The sequence below is a fragment of the Corythoichthys intestinalis genome, chromosome 18 (genome assembly GCF_030265065.1).
Source record: "Corythoichthys intestinalis isolate RoL2023-P3 chromosome 18, ASM3026506v1, whole genome shotgun sequence".
NCBI lineage: Eukaryota > Metazoa > Chordata > Actinopteri > Syngnathiformes > Syngnathidae > Corythoichthys > Corythoichthys intestinalis.
In genome coordinates, this window is record NC_080412.1 from 32,879,985 (window position 1) to 32,897,998 (window position 18,014).

Here is an 18,014-nt window from a genome sequence, read left to right on the forward strand (position 1 = left end):
ACTTCTGTGTTTTGGATCATTGTCTCGTTGCAGCATCCGTCCTCTTTTTAGCTTCAACCGTCTGAGAGACGGCCTCAGGTTTTCCCGCAAAACATCCTGATAAACTTTTGAATTCATTCTTCCCTTAATGATTGCAAGTTGTCCAAGCCCTGAGGCAGCAAAACAGCCCCAAATCATGATGCTCCCTCCACCATGCTCCACGGTGGGGATGAGGTGTTGATGTTGGTGAGCTGTACCATTTTTCCTCCACACATGACGTTGTGTGTTACTCCCCAAAAAATTAACTTTGGTTTCATCAGTTCACAAAATTTGTAGCCAAAACTTCTGTGGAGTGTCTAAGTGCCTTTTTGCGAACATTAAACGAGCAACAATGTTTTTTTTAGACAGCTGTGGCTTCTTCCGTGGAGTCCTTCCATTAACACCAATCTTGGCCATAGTTTTACAAGTAGTTGATGTGTGCACAGAGATGTTGGACTGTGCCAATGATTTCACTAAGTCTTTAGCAGACACTTTAGGATTCTTTTTTACCTCTCTGAGTATTCTGCGCTGAACTCTTGGCATCATCTTTGGTGGACGGCCACTCCTTAAGAGAGAAGCAACAGTGCCAAATCTCCATTTGTTGATAACTTCTCTGACTGCCGATTGATGAACATCCAGACTTTTAGAGATGATTTTGTATCCTTTCCCAGCTTTATACAAATCAACAATCCTTGATCGCAGGTCTTCAAACAGCTCTTTTGACCGAGCCATGATGCACATCAGACAATGCTTCTCATCAAGACAATTCTTACCAGGTGTGTGTTTTATAGTGGGCAGGGCAGCTTTAAGCCACTCATCGGCGATTGGGCACACACCTGACTTAAATTTACTCCGTAAGTCTCCTTAAGCAGGGGCTTCACTTACTTACTGTATTTTCCCCCTTTTTTCATTGTTTGCATCCTATCTTCATTAAAATATAAAAATTAGGGCTGTCAAAATTATCACGTTAACGGGCGGTAATTAATTTTTTTTTAATTAATCACGTTAAAATATTTGACGCAATTAACGCACACTCCCCGCTCAAACAGATTAAAATGACAGAACAGGGTCATGTGCACTTGTTACTTGTGTTTTGTCGCCCTCTGCTGGCGCATGGGTGCGACTGATTTTATGACCATGAGAATTGTGTAATTATTGACATCAACAATGGCGACCTACTAGTTTATTTTTCGATTGAAAATTTTACAAATTTTATTAAAACGAAAACATTAAGAGGGGTTTTAATGTAAAATTTCTATAACTTGTACTAACATTTATCTTTTAAGAACTACATGTCTTTCTATCCATGGATCGCTTTAACAGAATGTTAATGTTAATACCACGTTGTGGATTTATTGTTATAATAAACAAATACAGTACTTATGTACAGTATGTTGAATGTATATATCCGTCTTGTGTCTTATCTTTCCATCCAACAATAATTTACAGAAAAATATAGCATATTTTATAGATGGTTTGAATGCGATTAATTATGATTAATTAATTTTTAAGCTGTGATTAACTCGTTTAAAAATTTCAATTGTTTGACAGCCCTAATAAAACCCGAAAATGTTTGGGTGGTTTTAGTTAAAGCAAACATTGTTTTTACATCTGTGTGATTTTGACAAAGATCAGATCACATTTGATGGTGATTTTATGAAGAAATGTGAGAAATTCCAAAAGGTTCAGATACTTCTTCATACCACTGAATAACAATTTTGCATAGCAGACCTACTTAAATAAAGTATTGTCTGTTTACTTTCTGAAACATGATGAAGTGTATACGGCAACCGGGAAGGAAAAACTGCAAAGAGTTCAGCATTTTTAGAATAATGATTGCCATATGTGTGTATGTGTACACCTGAGGCAACTCACATGCTCATCCACTGAATGCAGTGTGTTTATTTCATCTATTTATTTATATATTTAGAAATATTTTCTCTTTTCATATGGCAGAAAAGAATAAAAGGCGCTTGCTCCTTAGAAAAAAAGCACATAGCAACCAACCTATTCACGACAGCTCTTGTTGTAGGATAGTGCAGGTGGAATTAGTAAATGCCAAGATTTCATTGGCCTTGGAGCCCGAATCAAAGCTGTGCTTTTGTATTTGGGATTGGCTTTGCCAACGTCTGCTTATTTGTATTTGTGTGACTGTTTGGAATGTTTTCAAAAGAATTCACCAGGAAAAAAAATAGTAATAATTTGGAAAAAAAAAAAAAAAAGAAACCTTAGCATTGTGCTCCACATTTTGAAAAGCTCTAAAATAGCTATTGTGTGTCTCCTCACCCAAAGCTTTTACAGGCACTTGCTTTCTGTGAAACGTCTTTGAAGTGGAAATGATTTGAGTGTTGTGTTATAAACAAGACATCTTTCATCGACTTAAAAGTGTGATATTCCTTTTACTAATGCTGAATTTTGAATCACACTGTGGATTAGTTGGTAGTAGTTAAAAAATGCAGTCCGTCACAGGAATAGCTATTTCTGTTCAAAAGAATTCCTAGTCTAGTCTAGTCTCGGCATGTGCCGGTATGAGATTCTGACGGTATGATACCCTTAAGCCAAAATATCACGGTTTCACGGTATTACAATATTGCAACTACAGCTTTAAAATGTGTTATTTTGAGATACCTGGGTTTGAAAAAGCAAAAAAAAAAAAAAAACTTTTTTCCATTGAACAGGATTTTTATTTTTGAAAACATATTGGCAAATTGGAAAACATATATAAATGGCGGAAAACACAGACAAGGCTGAAAAAGCAGTTTCTGCTCTTGCACTCTTCCTTAAAAGAAACTGCTGCATTCTAAGCCAAAAAAACTGTTGTGTTTGATAGAACAATATGTCTATATGCCGCCATAGTAGATTCATGGCGCATTAAGGCCCCGAACTATTTTTAGTTTGCCCATTTTACCCTGAAAACCCAGATGTCGCGCAACCGCTTTTGTTTTAACCCAGCCATAAAAAGATGGTAATTAATTATGATTATTATTCAAAATGTCTTTTTAGCTTAGAATCATTAATTGATGTCTAATATTTCGTTTAAAAAAAAAAAACGACTTTAAAAAAGTTATTCACTCGCATATTTTAAACTTGTAAACATATTACGTCACAATGAAAAAAATGGCGGATATTTACCTCGTAACTATTGCTTAATTGTATTTTATTTGTTTCTGTCGCATTTTTTCCGATAACTTAGATGATAAATAATTGATCCAAACAAAGAAAAATTGGGAAAAAAAAACATTTAAAAAGGTAAATATATGAAAAAGAAACTCTCAACCACTCCTTGATGTCTGTGATTTCTGCATCGCGACCCTTGTTATATTACCATGTTTCACCCATAAAATCCCCCACAAATCCAGCTGTGGCTATTCACAGCTGTGTCTTGACACTCAGTGATACATGCTAAATGGGGGTTTTGGATCGAAACAAGGTAAGTATGCGATATTTCGTTAAAGTCATGGCGCCTGTAGTTCTGCTCTCGCGTGCTCTCGCCTCCAGATAGGGTTTTGCTGTTTACATTTTTTTTAAAATGCCCTCCTATTCAAAATTTTTCTTCCTCCAGAAAATTGAGATTTTATGCTTTCCAATAATGTATCACACGAGCATATCGAACAATTTTGAAAGTTGGCTAAATTGGGGGTCTCAGAGCGGAACTTCAAGTCACCTCAGTGTTTTCCGCTAAATACATTTTAAACAATTGCAAAATATTCTAAATAAAAATTAAAATAAATAAAACCCACAACCAGAGCTCAGCATTTTTGGCATCAGAACAAAAACAGTTTAATTATTTTCCATAAAAAAAGCACGTGTGTATGACTCATATCATGTTTACATTATACACTCACTCTCTTTCTCAACACAGACAGTTGCCAGAGAGAAAAAAATCACCACGTTTTACCATTGATAGACACATTAAACACGCTGGAGTTAACTCTTGTAGCTGCTGGGAAACGTTCATAACAGTGTTTGCTAACCTTTAATTTTGTATAAATGCGAAATCATATTGGAGGTATTGCCTCCTCGCTAGCCACCCTCCACAAACATGTTTTACATGTCAGTTGGCCCTCCTCCTCTCAGCCGCGGCCGTCTGTAACTTTTCTGTAACTGAAGTATTCCCATACCAGTGATTTCGTTTTTTGATGAGGGAAAAAGTTCAGGAGTTTCACCTCCTCCAGCCATCAAGTAGCACAGCTAACTCACTGACAGTGCGCAACAAATGTTGGGGGAGGGTTGAGCCTTGCAGCTGTAATCAAGAGATTTCTCCCTGCGTTTTTGGGACATAAAATAGCTAATACCTTAGGAACGGTGTTACAGAAAATTTTTGCGGTTTTGAAACCTTGACGTTTTCATACCACGGTATGCCTTGAAACCGGTCATTGGCATATGTCAAGTCTAGACTAGTCTACTTTACCGTACTCCACTCTACTCTAACCTCACTATCCTAACCAGAGGTGGGTAGGGTAGCAAAAAATTTTACTCAAGAAAGAGTAGTGTTACTTCTAAATAATATTACTCAAGTAAAAGTAGTCATCAAAAAACTGACTGAAGTACAAGTAAAAAAGTATGCAGTAGTAAAGTATTACTTCTGATCGGTGTAATGGACTCATGTGGATATTGTTGCATCATCTCACTGGTGAAACTGAGACAGCCAATGTTGGCATTGCTGGCAAAAATAAAGTCAATGTGTAGAATGAATAGGATAAATGTAATGACTCTTGTATAGCCCAAAGTAGTGCAGCAAGAGTAGTGTTTCTTCTCAAGTAAAATTAAAAAGTATTACGTGGTGAAACTACTCTAAAAAGTACATTTTTCTCAAAAAGTTACTCAAGTAAATGCAACGGAGTAAATGTAACGTGTTCCTACTTACCTTACCTTACATTACTCATAATTTATGTTATTGCGAGGACTTCTCTGCAAGACTGTCAAGATGAAAAATGACTTAACGCGACAAACTAATTGCTTGGAAAGTGCTTGAAAAGTGTGCTGTTACCCAGGTTACACAAATTACACAGTGAATATGTCACTGTCTTTACATTAAGTGCACTGAATCATGTCCAAGAAAATATCTGCTGGTTTATTTGGAAAACTGGGAAACAGTATTTGACTGAAGCTATTTGTTTAATGCCCAACATCACAAAACTGGGTTGAATTTTATTTACAAGGCGTGTAGCTGTTAGTAGCCTCCAGGCTTAGTACGAGTTGACAGAACCTTCAGAATGATGAAACGGGAGTCATGTAAGCCGCACCGCACCCTCCAGTGTCGCATTTAACATGGACCTCCTCATCAACATGAACAACTGAGGATGCATTGCTTTGCGACATTGCTTACCCATCATGAGCCGCATTTAGTATTAAAAATAATTACCATGAAACAAACACATGGTACATGTAATTATACAGTGTTTTAAAATGAATACCGCACAAAAGTTAACATTTCAATGAGTGTCCTATAGAGTTCAGTTCTAATGTGTAGCTAAATCCTGTTACCTAATCTGTTCACCCCTGTTTTAGGGTCAATTCTAGGGGTGGTAGCCTCTGGTTACCTCCCGATCCGATTCGCGATACAAGGCTCGCGGTAACGATTACTTCTAAAGATGTCCCGATCGGGTCCGATCACGTCATTTTCAAAGTATCGGAATCGGCAAAAAAATATCGGACATGCCTTTTTTTAATATATATATATTTTTTATTTAAATCGTTTTCTAATTGTATTTAACATTACAGACAAAATGTCTTACACTCATCCAGAGTAGTTTTGGCTTAAAATAGGGCTATCAAATTTATTGTGTTAACGGCGGTAACTAATTTTTTTAATTAATCACGTTAAATAATTAACGCATGCGCTGCACGACCCACTCTTGCATTGTCGTGTTCAATCTATAAAGACGGTGTTTTACCCATAGATAGCGCTAAAAGGCAGCGTACAATGAGTAGAAAGAATTTTGAAAGCCTTTGGAGCCATTTTTTATGTGGCTAAAGCCTTACAACACCTCTCTCAGCAATTAAAAATATCGTGGGAAGCAATGTGGGGAAGAAAGGTAGTATTTGATCATTTTCTTAACACCCTATGTTGTTAACGCAGAGAAGATATATCAATTGGTGCCCCTACGCACAGTCATGGTTGCACTTCCCATCATGCATTTGGGCAGAAGTTAAATGGCTGCAGTATCATTTACTGAAAGCTCAACAAATACACTAGATGGCAATATTTAGTCACAATATACAAAGTCACATTTATCCTTTAAGAATTACAAGGCGTTCTATCTGTGGATCCCTCTCACAGAAAGAATGTTAATAATGTAAATGCCATCTTGAGGATTTATTGTCATAATAAACAAATACAGTACTTATGTACTGTATGTTGAATGTATATATTTGTCCGAGTTTTATTCATTTTTTTTTTTATGCATTGCCAAAATGTATATGATCGCGAAAAATTATCGGGAATGATTGGAATTGAATCGGGAGCAAAAAAAAGCAATCGGATTGGGAAATATCGGGATTGGCAGATACTCAAACTTAAACGATCGGGATCGGATCGGGAGCAAAAAAACATGATCGGAACAACCCTAATTATTTCACAATATGGTGATACAGCAATTAGCAATACATGGTTCATGGGACTATTAAAAAGGAAAAACAAGCTATTTCAAAATGGAAATATAAAGGATGTTTATTTTATTGTGCTGTTGTGGACAAACTTGTCAAAATATTTTGTCTTCCTCATTGACTATGACAATTTTTCAGTGCAACAATTCTGTAAATAAATACAGCTACACTATTATTGCACCATTGTTGTAAACAAATGAGTGTCTTTCTTAAATTGTTGCCTGCCATTGAAAACAATAGATTTAAACTGGGAGCATAGACTTCATAATGATTTTGATGGGTGCGGGGCTGATTAATAGGGGGCCTGCATTGTTGGCGTGGCCGTCAAAGCTGACCGAGAGGATTCACAGACAAAGCGCTTTTTCGTTGAAAATTCTTGTGAATAAATGCTTAAATTCCCTGAATTCTTTATAGATATGGACGTAAAACAGTCTTGATTCCTGGTTAAAAGCAAAACAAAAATACAAAAAAAAAACGTGCAGTTCGTATTTATTTTATGTAAATATGTCGACGTACGATGCTAGTCTCTTAGTCAGTGTGGCGGCCGCCCTATGTAAACAGAGCTTTTCCGGTGGAAATTCTTGTGAATAAATGCTTAAATCCCTGAATTCTATACAGATATAGACGCAAATACGTCTCGATTCATGGTTAAAAGCAAAACAAAAAACAAAAAACTTGCAGTTAGCATTTATTTCACGTAAATATGTCAAAGTACGTACGATGCTAGTCAGTTAATCAGTGTGGCGGCCGCTATATGTAAATAGAGCTTTTCCAGTGAAAATTCTTGTGAATAAATGCTTAAATCCCTGAATTATTTGTAGGTATGGACGTAAAACAGTCTCGATTCCTGGTTAAAAGCAAAAACAAACAAACAAACATGCAGTTGGCATTTATTTTATGTAAATATGTCAAATTACGATGCTAGTCAGTTAATCAGTGTGGCGGCCGCCATATGTAAATAGAGCTTTTCCAGTGAAAATTCTTGTGAATAAATGCTTAAATCCCTGAATCATTTATAGATATGGATGTAAAACAGTCTTGATTCCTGGTTAAAAGCAAAAGGAACAAACAAACATGCAGTTAGCATTTATTTTACGAAAATATGTCAAAGTATGATGCTAGTGTGTTAGTCAATGTGGCAGCCGCCATATGTAAATAAAGCTTTTCCAGTGGAAATTCTTGTGAATAAATGCTTAAATTCCTGAATTATTTATAGATATGGACGTAAAACAGTCTCGTTTCCTGGTTAAAAGCAAAAAAAAAAAAAAAAAAAAAAACCAAAAAACATGACGTTAGCATTTATTTTACGTAAATATGATGTTAGTGTGCTTGTCAGTGTGGCAGCCGCCATATGTAAATAAAAAGCTTTTCCAGTCGAAATTCTTGTGAATAAATGCTTAAGTCCCCAAATTCTTTTATAGATATGGACATTAAACAGTCTCGATGCTTGGTTAAAAGCAAAAAAACAAACAAACATGCAGTTAGCATTTATTTTACGTAAATATGTCGAAGTATGATGCTACTGTGTTGGTCAATGATGCGGCCGCCATATGTAAACAGAGCTTTTCCGGTGAAGATTCTTGTGAATAAATGCTTAAATCCCGATACCGAGTCTCAATTCTTTGTTAAAAGAGCAAAAAAACGGTCAGTTACCATTTATTTAATGTAAATGTTGAAGAATGATGCTAGTCTGTTAGACAATGTGGCGGCAGCCTTACAAAAAAGAGCTTTTTACGTTGAAAATTCTTGTGAATAAACGAAAAGTATAATAATTACCTTGAATCCTCGAACAAATCACTCCTGAGGCAATCCTTCCTGTTTGTATGCGGTACAGCTTTTGTACTTTTTCAAACTAAATCCAGCGTTGGATCGCTGCATGTGTCGCTGCGACCGACTGCAAATAACTGAAGCGGATTGTGGGATGACCCCCTACTTGAAGGCATGGCATAGTGAAGGTCGAATCTGACCAGTCAATATCATTATGAAGTCTATGCTGGGAGGAAGACTTTGAATGCTCATGCTTGAGTGCCATTGATGGCACTAGATGTCCAATTTATTTTGACTGGGATGGGCGAATGAGTCAAAATAAATTGGATGTCTAGCGCCGTCAATGGCTGCTAATGATTTAACATAGAAACAATTGATGTTGATAATTTTGGTATATACTATAATTCAGGTTTAAACAAAAAAAATACAATATAGTCAGCTGTTAAAATATAATATTAAATACTACTAGTGGTTATAAAGCCTGATTATACTATGCTATATTTGTTTCCCAGGTGGGCTGGCAACTCAAAAACTTGGTGAACCTTCTGCGTGGGGACCCGGCAGGTGTCACCCTGACGTTGAAGAAACGCCCACAGAGCACGCTCACGTCGACTCCTGCTTTGCTAAAGAACATGCGGTGGAAACCTTTGGCTTTGCAAGTAAGACTCGTGAGCTACTTTTAAAGCCTCCAAATAGCTTTGAATGTTACTTTCTATGTTCAAAGCGAGAATGCGAATGCACCCCCCAAACATATTAAATCAAGCCAAATTTTTTTATGCTGAGTAAGTTGGAGAAGTCCACACAAAATGTCTAGATGCATGGGTTAAAAAGAACTGAGCTCTGCCTCCTTAGTGAAATAAACAAATAATTCAATTCAAATTGGCAGTAATGTCCATAGACTGTATACAAAGTATGGTCGTCTGATAATGACTTTTTAATCGATAATCTATATCCCGATATTGTCCAACTCCAAAATCCGATACCGATATCAAACCGATATGCGGTCGTGGACTTAACATATTATGACTAAATGTATTGTGATGCCCCACTGGATGATTTAGTAATGATAATGCTCATAATAACAAATCCCAAGCATCTTAGTTTGGAGACATCTAATGGTCAATAAGCATAACTGCTGTGACCAGCCTCTGTACAAAGGCAGAAAGCTTCTACATTTACTTTGACGGCAACATGCATATTGACCCAAAACCGAAAATGAAAAACCGATGTTGACATGATCCGATATCATTTTAAAATGCCTTTATCGGCCGATATTATCGGCTACCCGACTCGAATATAAAGGTAGTGTTGCGGACTAGATATCATTTTCACATACAGTCTGCATGTCTCTCTCAAATGTAACCGCTGACATGCTTAACAAATCAGAGCGCAGCATCACCCTCTGCTGGCCTCGCCTTCTTTAACACGCAGCATCTACCTAGTCAGTCGAACCCCTAGTGTTCGTTTAAATCGTCTATGGTACTTTGAGTGTGTCCATGGGAGTCTAAAATGGCGTTGAAACTCAAGGAAACGAATAACGGTAAATTTACCGAGATGAAGTTCTGTAATGTTCAACAATTCATCAGACCAATGAGAAGAATTTAAAATTTAAAAAACGGCTAGCTGCTTTAGATTATATGCCTTGTGTAATGGCAAAATGTTAACGGTTATCCCAGTCAACATGAAAGTAGAGGCTGTGGCTGTGACTGTTATGAATGTGATGAGTATTTATTAAGGGTCTAACGGTACATGTATTCGTACTGAACCGTTTCGGTACTTGGCATTCGGTTCGGAACGGGGTCATACCGAACGAGTTTCTGACGTAATGTAACCCTTACTTTTCAAGGCTGTGAGTCGATCGGGTTACAGTTTCTTTGTGTAGATTATATTTACTCCGTCTTCCCTACTATAATGAGGACCAACACGGTAGGACAGGAAGAAACGTCAACGGCGCAACAATGTGGCCGCAGTGAAACGCGGCCGTTAAATTTAATCAGCGAATGCCCACCAGCACAACGGCAGAGTTTATTATATGACGCGAGACGCGGCCCTCCTGCGTCAATACTACTAGCTAGCAGACCGGGCAGACTGGAATTCACTCGTGTAAAAATACGGTGGATCTGGTCGATTTTCAAACTAATATGCAATCGTAACCCACTTTTTAAGTCCATCAGATCTCTTGAGTTGTAGACCGGGGCACAGTTGGCTTGTCTATGTTGATTTGCAGTCTTTAATAATAACTAGGGTTGTTCCGATCATGTTTTTTTGCTCCCGATCCGATCCCGATCGTTTTAGTTTGAGTATCTGCAGATGTTAGGTTTTGTGTTGGTTTCCTCCTAGTGTGTCCCTGTGATTGCCTATTAATTTCACCTGTTGTGCCTTCTCCTAGTTTATCTCTGAACTTGCATCCTCCTGTGCTCACCTGTTCCTCGTTGTCTCGTTACCCCTTGTCCGCGTGTGTGTATATAAGCTCCCAGTTTCTTTTCATTCCTTGTTGCGTCATTGTCAATGTACTGGTCCACGTTCATGCCTGCGTCCCACCCCCCCAGTTTCTCGTGTTACTCGCCCTGCTTTGAAAGTAAGTTTATTTGTTAGCCCGACTTTTGTTTGTTAAGAGTTTTTGGATACCCCAGTCGTTTTGTTGGTACTTTGTGTTTTGTTGGCATTAATTAAAACCTTTTGCACCGCCCTTCTGCCTCGCTTCCTTTTTCCTGCTTTTGGGTCCACACAACCTGTCTGCCCGCGTATTCCTGACAGCCGATCCCGATATTGCCCGATCCTATTGCTTTTTTTTTTTTTTGCTCCCGATTCAATTCCAATCATTCCCGATAATTTTTCCCGATCATATACATTTTTGCAATGCATTAAGAAAAAAATGAATAAAACTCGGACGAATATATACACTCAACATACAGTACATAAGTACTGTATTTGTTTATTATGACAATAAATCCTCAAGATGGCGTTTACATTATTAACATTCTTTCTGTGAGAGGGATCCACGGATAGAAAGACTTGTCATTCTTAAAGGATAAATGTGACTTCGTATATTGTGACTAAATATTGCCATCTAGTGTATTTGTTGAGCTTTCAGTAAATGATACTGTAGCCATTTAACTGTTCTGCCCAAATGCATGATGGGAAGTGCAACCATGACTGTGTGTAGTGGTACCAATTGATATATCTTCTCTGCATTGGGAAATAATATAGGGAGTTAAGACAAAGATCAATTACTACCTTTCTTCCCCACATTGCTTCCCACGATATTTCTAATCGTAGGGAGAGGAATTGTAAGGCTTTAGCCAATTAAAAAAAGGCTCCAAAGGCTGCCGAATTTCACTCTACTCATTTTACGCTGCCTTTTAGTTCTACATATAGGTAAAACGGCGCCATTACAGATTGAACGCGACAATGTGTGAGTGGGTCGTGCAGAGCATGCGTTGATTGCGTTAAATATTTGAACATGATAAATTTTAAAAAAGATTAATTACCGCCGTTAACGGGATAAATTTGATAGCCCTACCTTAAGCCTAAACTAAAGACTCTGGATGAGTGTAACATATTATGTCTGTAACATTAAATACAATTAGAAAACGATTTAATTAAAAAAAAAAAAAAAAAATTTAAAAAGGCATGTCCGATATTTGTTGCCGATTCCGATACTTTGAAAAGGACGTGATCGGACCCGATCAATCGGGACATCTCTAATAATCACCAACACGGCCCCATATTCAATACAAAACCCTCCTACCACAACAAAACAAGTAGGAACTAATATTCACATAGGAACTAAAGTTATACAACATCAAACATACAATGTAAATGAATACTACATCACATTTGTAAAATACAAACACATAGTAAAATAAATAATAACCCATTTAAATAAAATAAATTGAAATGAGCTAAAACACCTGTAATTAAATAATAAGAATAATATACAGATCCTGCTTACACAATTAAATTTATTAATTTCTGTGTGGCGCTTTAACTTGAGAAAATCCACCAATAAAGCTTTTGAAAACCGTTCATAAGAAAAAAAAATCATTGAGGCATTTCATTTGTTCATACATGTTAAAATCTTTGTCATTGGGATTGCTTTTCTCTTTAGCACAGGACTTCTTTTTTCTTCTTTGTTTCAGAAAGAAAGCTGACCAATACGCAGTGTCTGAAAGGCAAATTGCTGTTGGATTATCTTTAAATACCCGCTACTTTCTTAGCAGTATTCTAGCTTTGTATAGGCTAATGTTCCTATAGTTGAAAGCACAAAAGTGTGTAATAAACAACTAGCACATTTATATTTTGCATTTTGTTTTCTTACTGTACCGAAAATGAACCGAACCGTGACCTCAAAACCGAGGTACGTACCGAACCGAGATTTTTGTGTGCCGTTACACCCCGAGTATTTATATAACTGCTGGAAATCCTAATATAAGTGTATCATTAGAGAGGGGGAAAAATATCTTGTTTCCCTGACCTGCTTGTCTATTTAGGTTTGGTTTTCACTTTAGTGTTTGTCCAAGTCGCTGTTAGCTTCCTGTTTCCTTGTGTTAATTAGCCACGTTATATTGCTACGTGTGTTTTTCCTGTATTTCTCTTTTGATAATGAAGTTAATACACTATTTTACCATCATGTACGTAGTTTTCCCTACTGTGCAGCAGCACCGAATTTTTGGGCTAACCCACTTTAATCACAGTGTAGATGCCCAGTACAACTCTAAAATGGCATCTGTTGTCCTACTTTGTGAAAGCACATTTCTTTATTGGGAATATTTGCCAATGCCACAATGGGTACAAATGAATGGCATGTGTTTTTGTGTAGTCCAGTCATTCTTTGAAACACCGATCAAACATACCCCCTCTGAGAACTAAAGAGCTAGAGTACATTTCTCAGCCGCCACCCCTTCATTGCATCACGTGCAAATTCTCTTCCTATCCCGGCTACCATTTTAAATGAGTGAAAATCAGAACAAAAGAACAATGAGAGGCTAATGTTATTCCTGAAATGCCAGATTTTTTTCCCCTTGAACAAGATTCGCATATTTGTTAATACCACTGCTGTTATTCAATGGTGAAAAAGTAATTCGGGGCCCGAGCACCAACTGGCGCGAGAGCCCAATTGTTTTGCATAGGATTATTTTTTTCTTCTGACCTAACCCAAACAGATTTTTCGATTAATTGATTTTTCGATTTTCGATTAATCAGGTGTTTGATCGATTTTTTTTTTTGTAAAATTGATTGTCGATCAAGTTTTTGATTGATCGATTTTTGATCAATTTTTTTGCTTTATCGATTTTTTGAACGATTTATCTATTTTTCGACTTTTTCAATTTAGCGATTTTCGTTTGATTTGTTGATTTATCGATTTTGATCTTTTAAAAAAAATTTTTTTTTGATTAATCGATTTTTGTTGACCAATTATTTTTTTATAGATTTATCGAATTTTGGGTTGACCAAGTTATCGGTTTTTGAAGCGACTTCTCAATTTATCGAGTTTCGTTTTTTTGGCATATCGATTTTTTTTTTTTTTTTGATTTATTGATTTTTCAATTTATCTTTTTTTTTATTGATTTTTCGGTCTATTGATTTTTGAGCGAATTATTGATTTTTAAAGCGTTTTTTCAATTTATCGATTTTCGTTCGATTTTTCGACTAATCGATTTTTTTTTTGATTTAGCGATTTTTCAATTTATTTTTAATTGATTTTTCAGTTTATCGATTTTTGAGCGAATTATCGATTTTTTTAGCGATTCATCTATTTTTCGATTTTTAAAGCGATTTTTCAATTTTGCGATTTTCGTTCGATTTGTTGATTTATTGATTTTTATATTTTTTTTCTTTTTTTTGATTAATCGATTTTTGTTGACCAATTTTTAAAAAATCGATTTATTGATTTTTAGGTTTATCCATTTTTGACCGATTTCTCGGTTTTAAAAGCGATTTTTCAATGTATCAATTTTTGTTGGATTTTTCAACTGATTGATTTTTAAAATTTGATTCATCGATTTTTCAATGTTTCATTTTTTTAATTGATTTTTCGATTGATCGATTTTTGAGCGAATTACCGATTTTTAAAGCGATTTTTTAAATTCATTGATACGATTTTCAGAGTTTTTCGATTCAACGATTTTGAGCGATTTATCGATTTTTGAGGGATTTTTCAGTTGTTGTCCATTCAACCGATTTTTCAATTAATTGACTTTTCAATCCGAGTTTTCGATTTAACGATTTTTTAAAAATTTATTTATCGATCGATTTTTTAATTTTTGGTCAATTTTTTTTCGATCGATCGATTTTAGTCATGCTTGCAGGCCTCGTCATTTGATTGGCTTTCTAAAAAAGATTAAGTTTGTTAGGAAATGTTTTCTTGCTTTGTGCTGATTTTTATTCATAGGGATGATCAAACCAGCCACTTAGAAGTGCAGCATCTAAAATATGGAGCGCCGTTCATTTGACTAACTCATTTAAATGATGCTGTCAACTGCTCAATCACTCACTCCATGTAACTGTGACTTCCTCTTTTTGTCTTCTTTTTTCTTTACACACATACACGTGCGCGCATTCGCATCCACATAATCACTCACACGCAGCCGCTGTTCCCTCAGAGCCCCAGCAGCAGTGCTGCCACACCTACCAGCACTTTAAGCTCTCCATCTAGGAGGGGAAGCTGCGCCCTTCAGGACCTCTACATCCCACCTCCTCCAGCGGAGCCTTACACCCCCAGGTAAATTCACACACAAAATCACAAACGCATTTTTTTTGTGGAGTATTTAAAGGGATCCTCGGATTTAAAGACTTGTAGGCACTAATAAGCCACAATTGTTCTCTTTTACTAAGATATGTTATTAGAAACATATATGTTATTGTGATTGATTTAAAAATCTATAATATTTAGTACATGTTTTGATCTATGGAGGGGGCCATGTTGTAGGCGCGCAATGCACTACTGAAAAGAACTGATCACGAAAAAGAGAACAACAGCAAGAAAAATCAAGAAAATCAAAACCAAGATAGCTGGATTTATCACAGAGAATTATTTTTTTATTCATGTCAAACAAAAAACTGAAATTTTACTGTTTCCTACACTGACTTCAACATGTCGTCAAGTTTTGACCCCTAAGCTAATGGAGACCCACTGTTAAAGTGACTAGCTCCAGCTATTGTTACAGCTGAGGAGTGCAATAAAATGTTGGCTAAACTCAAGCTTATTCATATTCTATTATACAATGTATCACAAAAGTGAGTACATCCCTCGCATTTATGCAGATATTTAAGTATATCTTATCATGGGACAACACTGATAAAATGACACTTTGACACAATGAAAAGAAGTCTGTGTGCAGCTTATATAATAGATTTAGTTTATTTTCCACTCAAAATAACTCAAAATATAGCCATTAATATCTAAACCCCTGGCAACAAAACTGAGTACACCCCTTAGAAACTACGTACATCCATAAATGTGCAAATTGAGTACTACTTGTCATTTTCCCTCCAAAATGTCATGTGACTTGTTACAAGAGTGCTGTCAGCATTGCTGCAGAGATTGAAGAGGTGTGGGGGGGTCAGCCTGTTAGTGCTCAGACCATACGCCACACTCTACATCAAATTGGTGTGCATGGCTGTCACCCCAGGAGGAGGCTGTTCTGAAGACGGTACACAAGAAAGCCTGCAAACAGTTGGCTGAAGACATGTCAACAAAGCACATGGATTACTGCGGTGGTGTCCAAACTATTCCACATAGGGCTGCAGTGGGTGCTGTATTTCATTCCTACAAAACAAGACGACATATTTTCACCAGTCTGGTGTCTCACAAGCAGAGGTTGCGCTAGACATTTTCGTTGTCTGTCATTTTGACTGACGGGGTCATAAAAATCCAGTCATAATCTATTTTCACCCGTCACTTAAATTTTTAAAATGACAATGATGGCATATTCAATAGTATTTAGTTTTCATTCATTTTTAATTAATATTGTAACGCTTGCTTGGCGGCGAAAAATTAGACACGGAACTCGTGGTATTTTTCTCCCTCTTTTTACTCTGCTTACCGCCAACAACACCAAAAAACAACAACTCCGCCCCCAAAGAAAAAGAGGCAACTATATAGACCCCAATCACCAACGTCACACAATGATCTTAATTGTGGTTGTCAGCCCAGAATCTTCTAAATATATATTAAATGCATCTTACCAGATATAAAATGACTACTACTTAGTCTGTGGTGATCGTTTGGTGCCCAGATTTCTTGTCGAATTACAGCAGTCCATCTCGCTCTCCTCTTCGGGTCTCTCAGAATACGGTAGAACTTCAAGTCTCTCCGTCTATCTTCTCTGTTATTGCAACCGACCGCCACACACGCCTTCACCATTTTGATTATTAATGTTAACGAGCAGAAAAACACGCCGTAATAGGAGGCATGTACGTAGCGGTAATGTGCAAACACGACGAGCTGACGAGACGCTACAATATTCTGACAGAATAGCCAACGACGTCATGCATTAGGAGAGACAATAGCTAATTAATATGCTCACTCGCCACCCTGTGGTCTGGGGTGTGAATTGCAACCTGTCAAAATGACGGACGGACTTCAGTTTTTTCCGTCACCATTTTAAAAAACCGGTCAACGACGGAAAATATTCGGTTAACACGACCCCTGCTCACAAGTGTAATCAATTGATTGCAGTCAAGTGCTGCTTGTTTTAGCGCAAACTTCATTGGTTAAACTGTTTGTGCTCGATTGGTAGGAACAAAAACCAGGACCCACAGCAGCCCTTGGGGACAGGTTTGGACACCCATGGATTACAGCATGGTCTGATGAGACGGGCGGGCTTTCTTGTGTACCGTCTTCAGAAGAGGCTTCCTCCTGGGGTGACAGCCATGCTGACAGCACTCCTGTAATGAGTCACATGATATTTTGGAGGGAAAATGACAAGCAGTACTCAATTTGGACATTTAGGGATGTATGTAGTTTCTAAGGGGTGTACTCACTTTTGTTGCCGGGGTTAAGATATTAAGGGCTATATTTTGAGTTATTTTGAGGGGAAAATAAATCAATTCTATTTAGGACTGTCAAACGATTAAAATTTTTAATCGAGTTAATTAGAGCTTAAAAATTAATTAATCGTAATTTATCGCAATTCAAACCATCCATAAAATATGCCATATTTTTCTGTAAATCATTGTTGAAATTAAAAGATAAGACGGATATATACATTCAACATACGGTACATAAGTACTGTATTTGTTTATTATAACAATAAATCAACAAGATGCCATTAACATTATTAACATTCTCTTAAAGCGATCCATGGATGAAAAATTGTAGTTCTTAAAAGATAAATGTTAGTACAAGTTATAGACCCTACCCACGTGACGTCACAACTCCGCCCTCCTGACTGGTGCCGCCCAATTGTCCGTCAACACATCGTGTTTACCTGTTACGGCTACGTACATTCCTCCTATTTACGGCGTGTTTTTCTGCTCGCTAACATTAATAATCAAAATGGTGAGGGCGTGTGTGGCGGTCGGTTGCAATAACAGAGAAGATAGACGGAGAGACTTTAAGTTCTACCGGATTCCGAGAGACCCGGAGATGAGAGAGCGAGATGGGCTGCTGCAAT

The 18,014-nt window shown here is 37.0% G+C and overlaps 1 protein-coding gene across 5 annotated transcripts in view; it reads left to right on the forward strand.

Annotated features, from left to right (window-relative positions):
* LOC130906201 (connector enhancer of kinase suppressor of ras 2-like) overlaps positions 1–18,014 on the forward strand; it is a 77,680-nt gene that overhangs the window by 31,110 nt on the left and 28,556 nt on the right. For 3 of the 5 annotated variants that reach the window (XR_009061258.1, XM_057820241.1, XM_057820243.1), the window contains exons 9-10: positions 8,907–9,053; positions 14,985–15,118. Coding sequence is in view for 4 of the 5 variants with exons in the window: in XM_057820241.1 (XP_057676224.1) it covers positions 8,907–9,053; positions 14,985–15,118 (281 nt within the window). In the remaining variant the exon portion in view is untranslated. The remainder of the gene's footprint in view (positions 1–8,906; positions 9,054–14,984; positions 15,119–18,014) is intronic. The other 2 variants (XM_057820242.1, XM_057820244.1) reach the window with 1 other exon arrangement.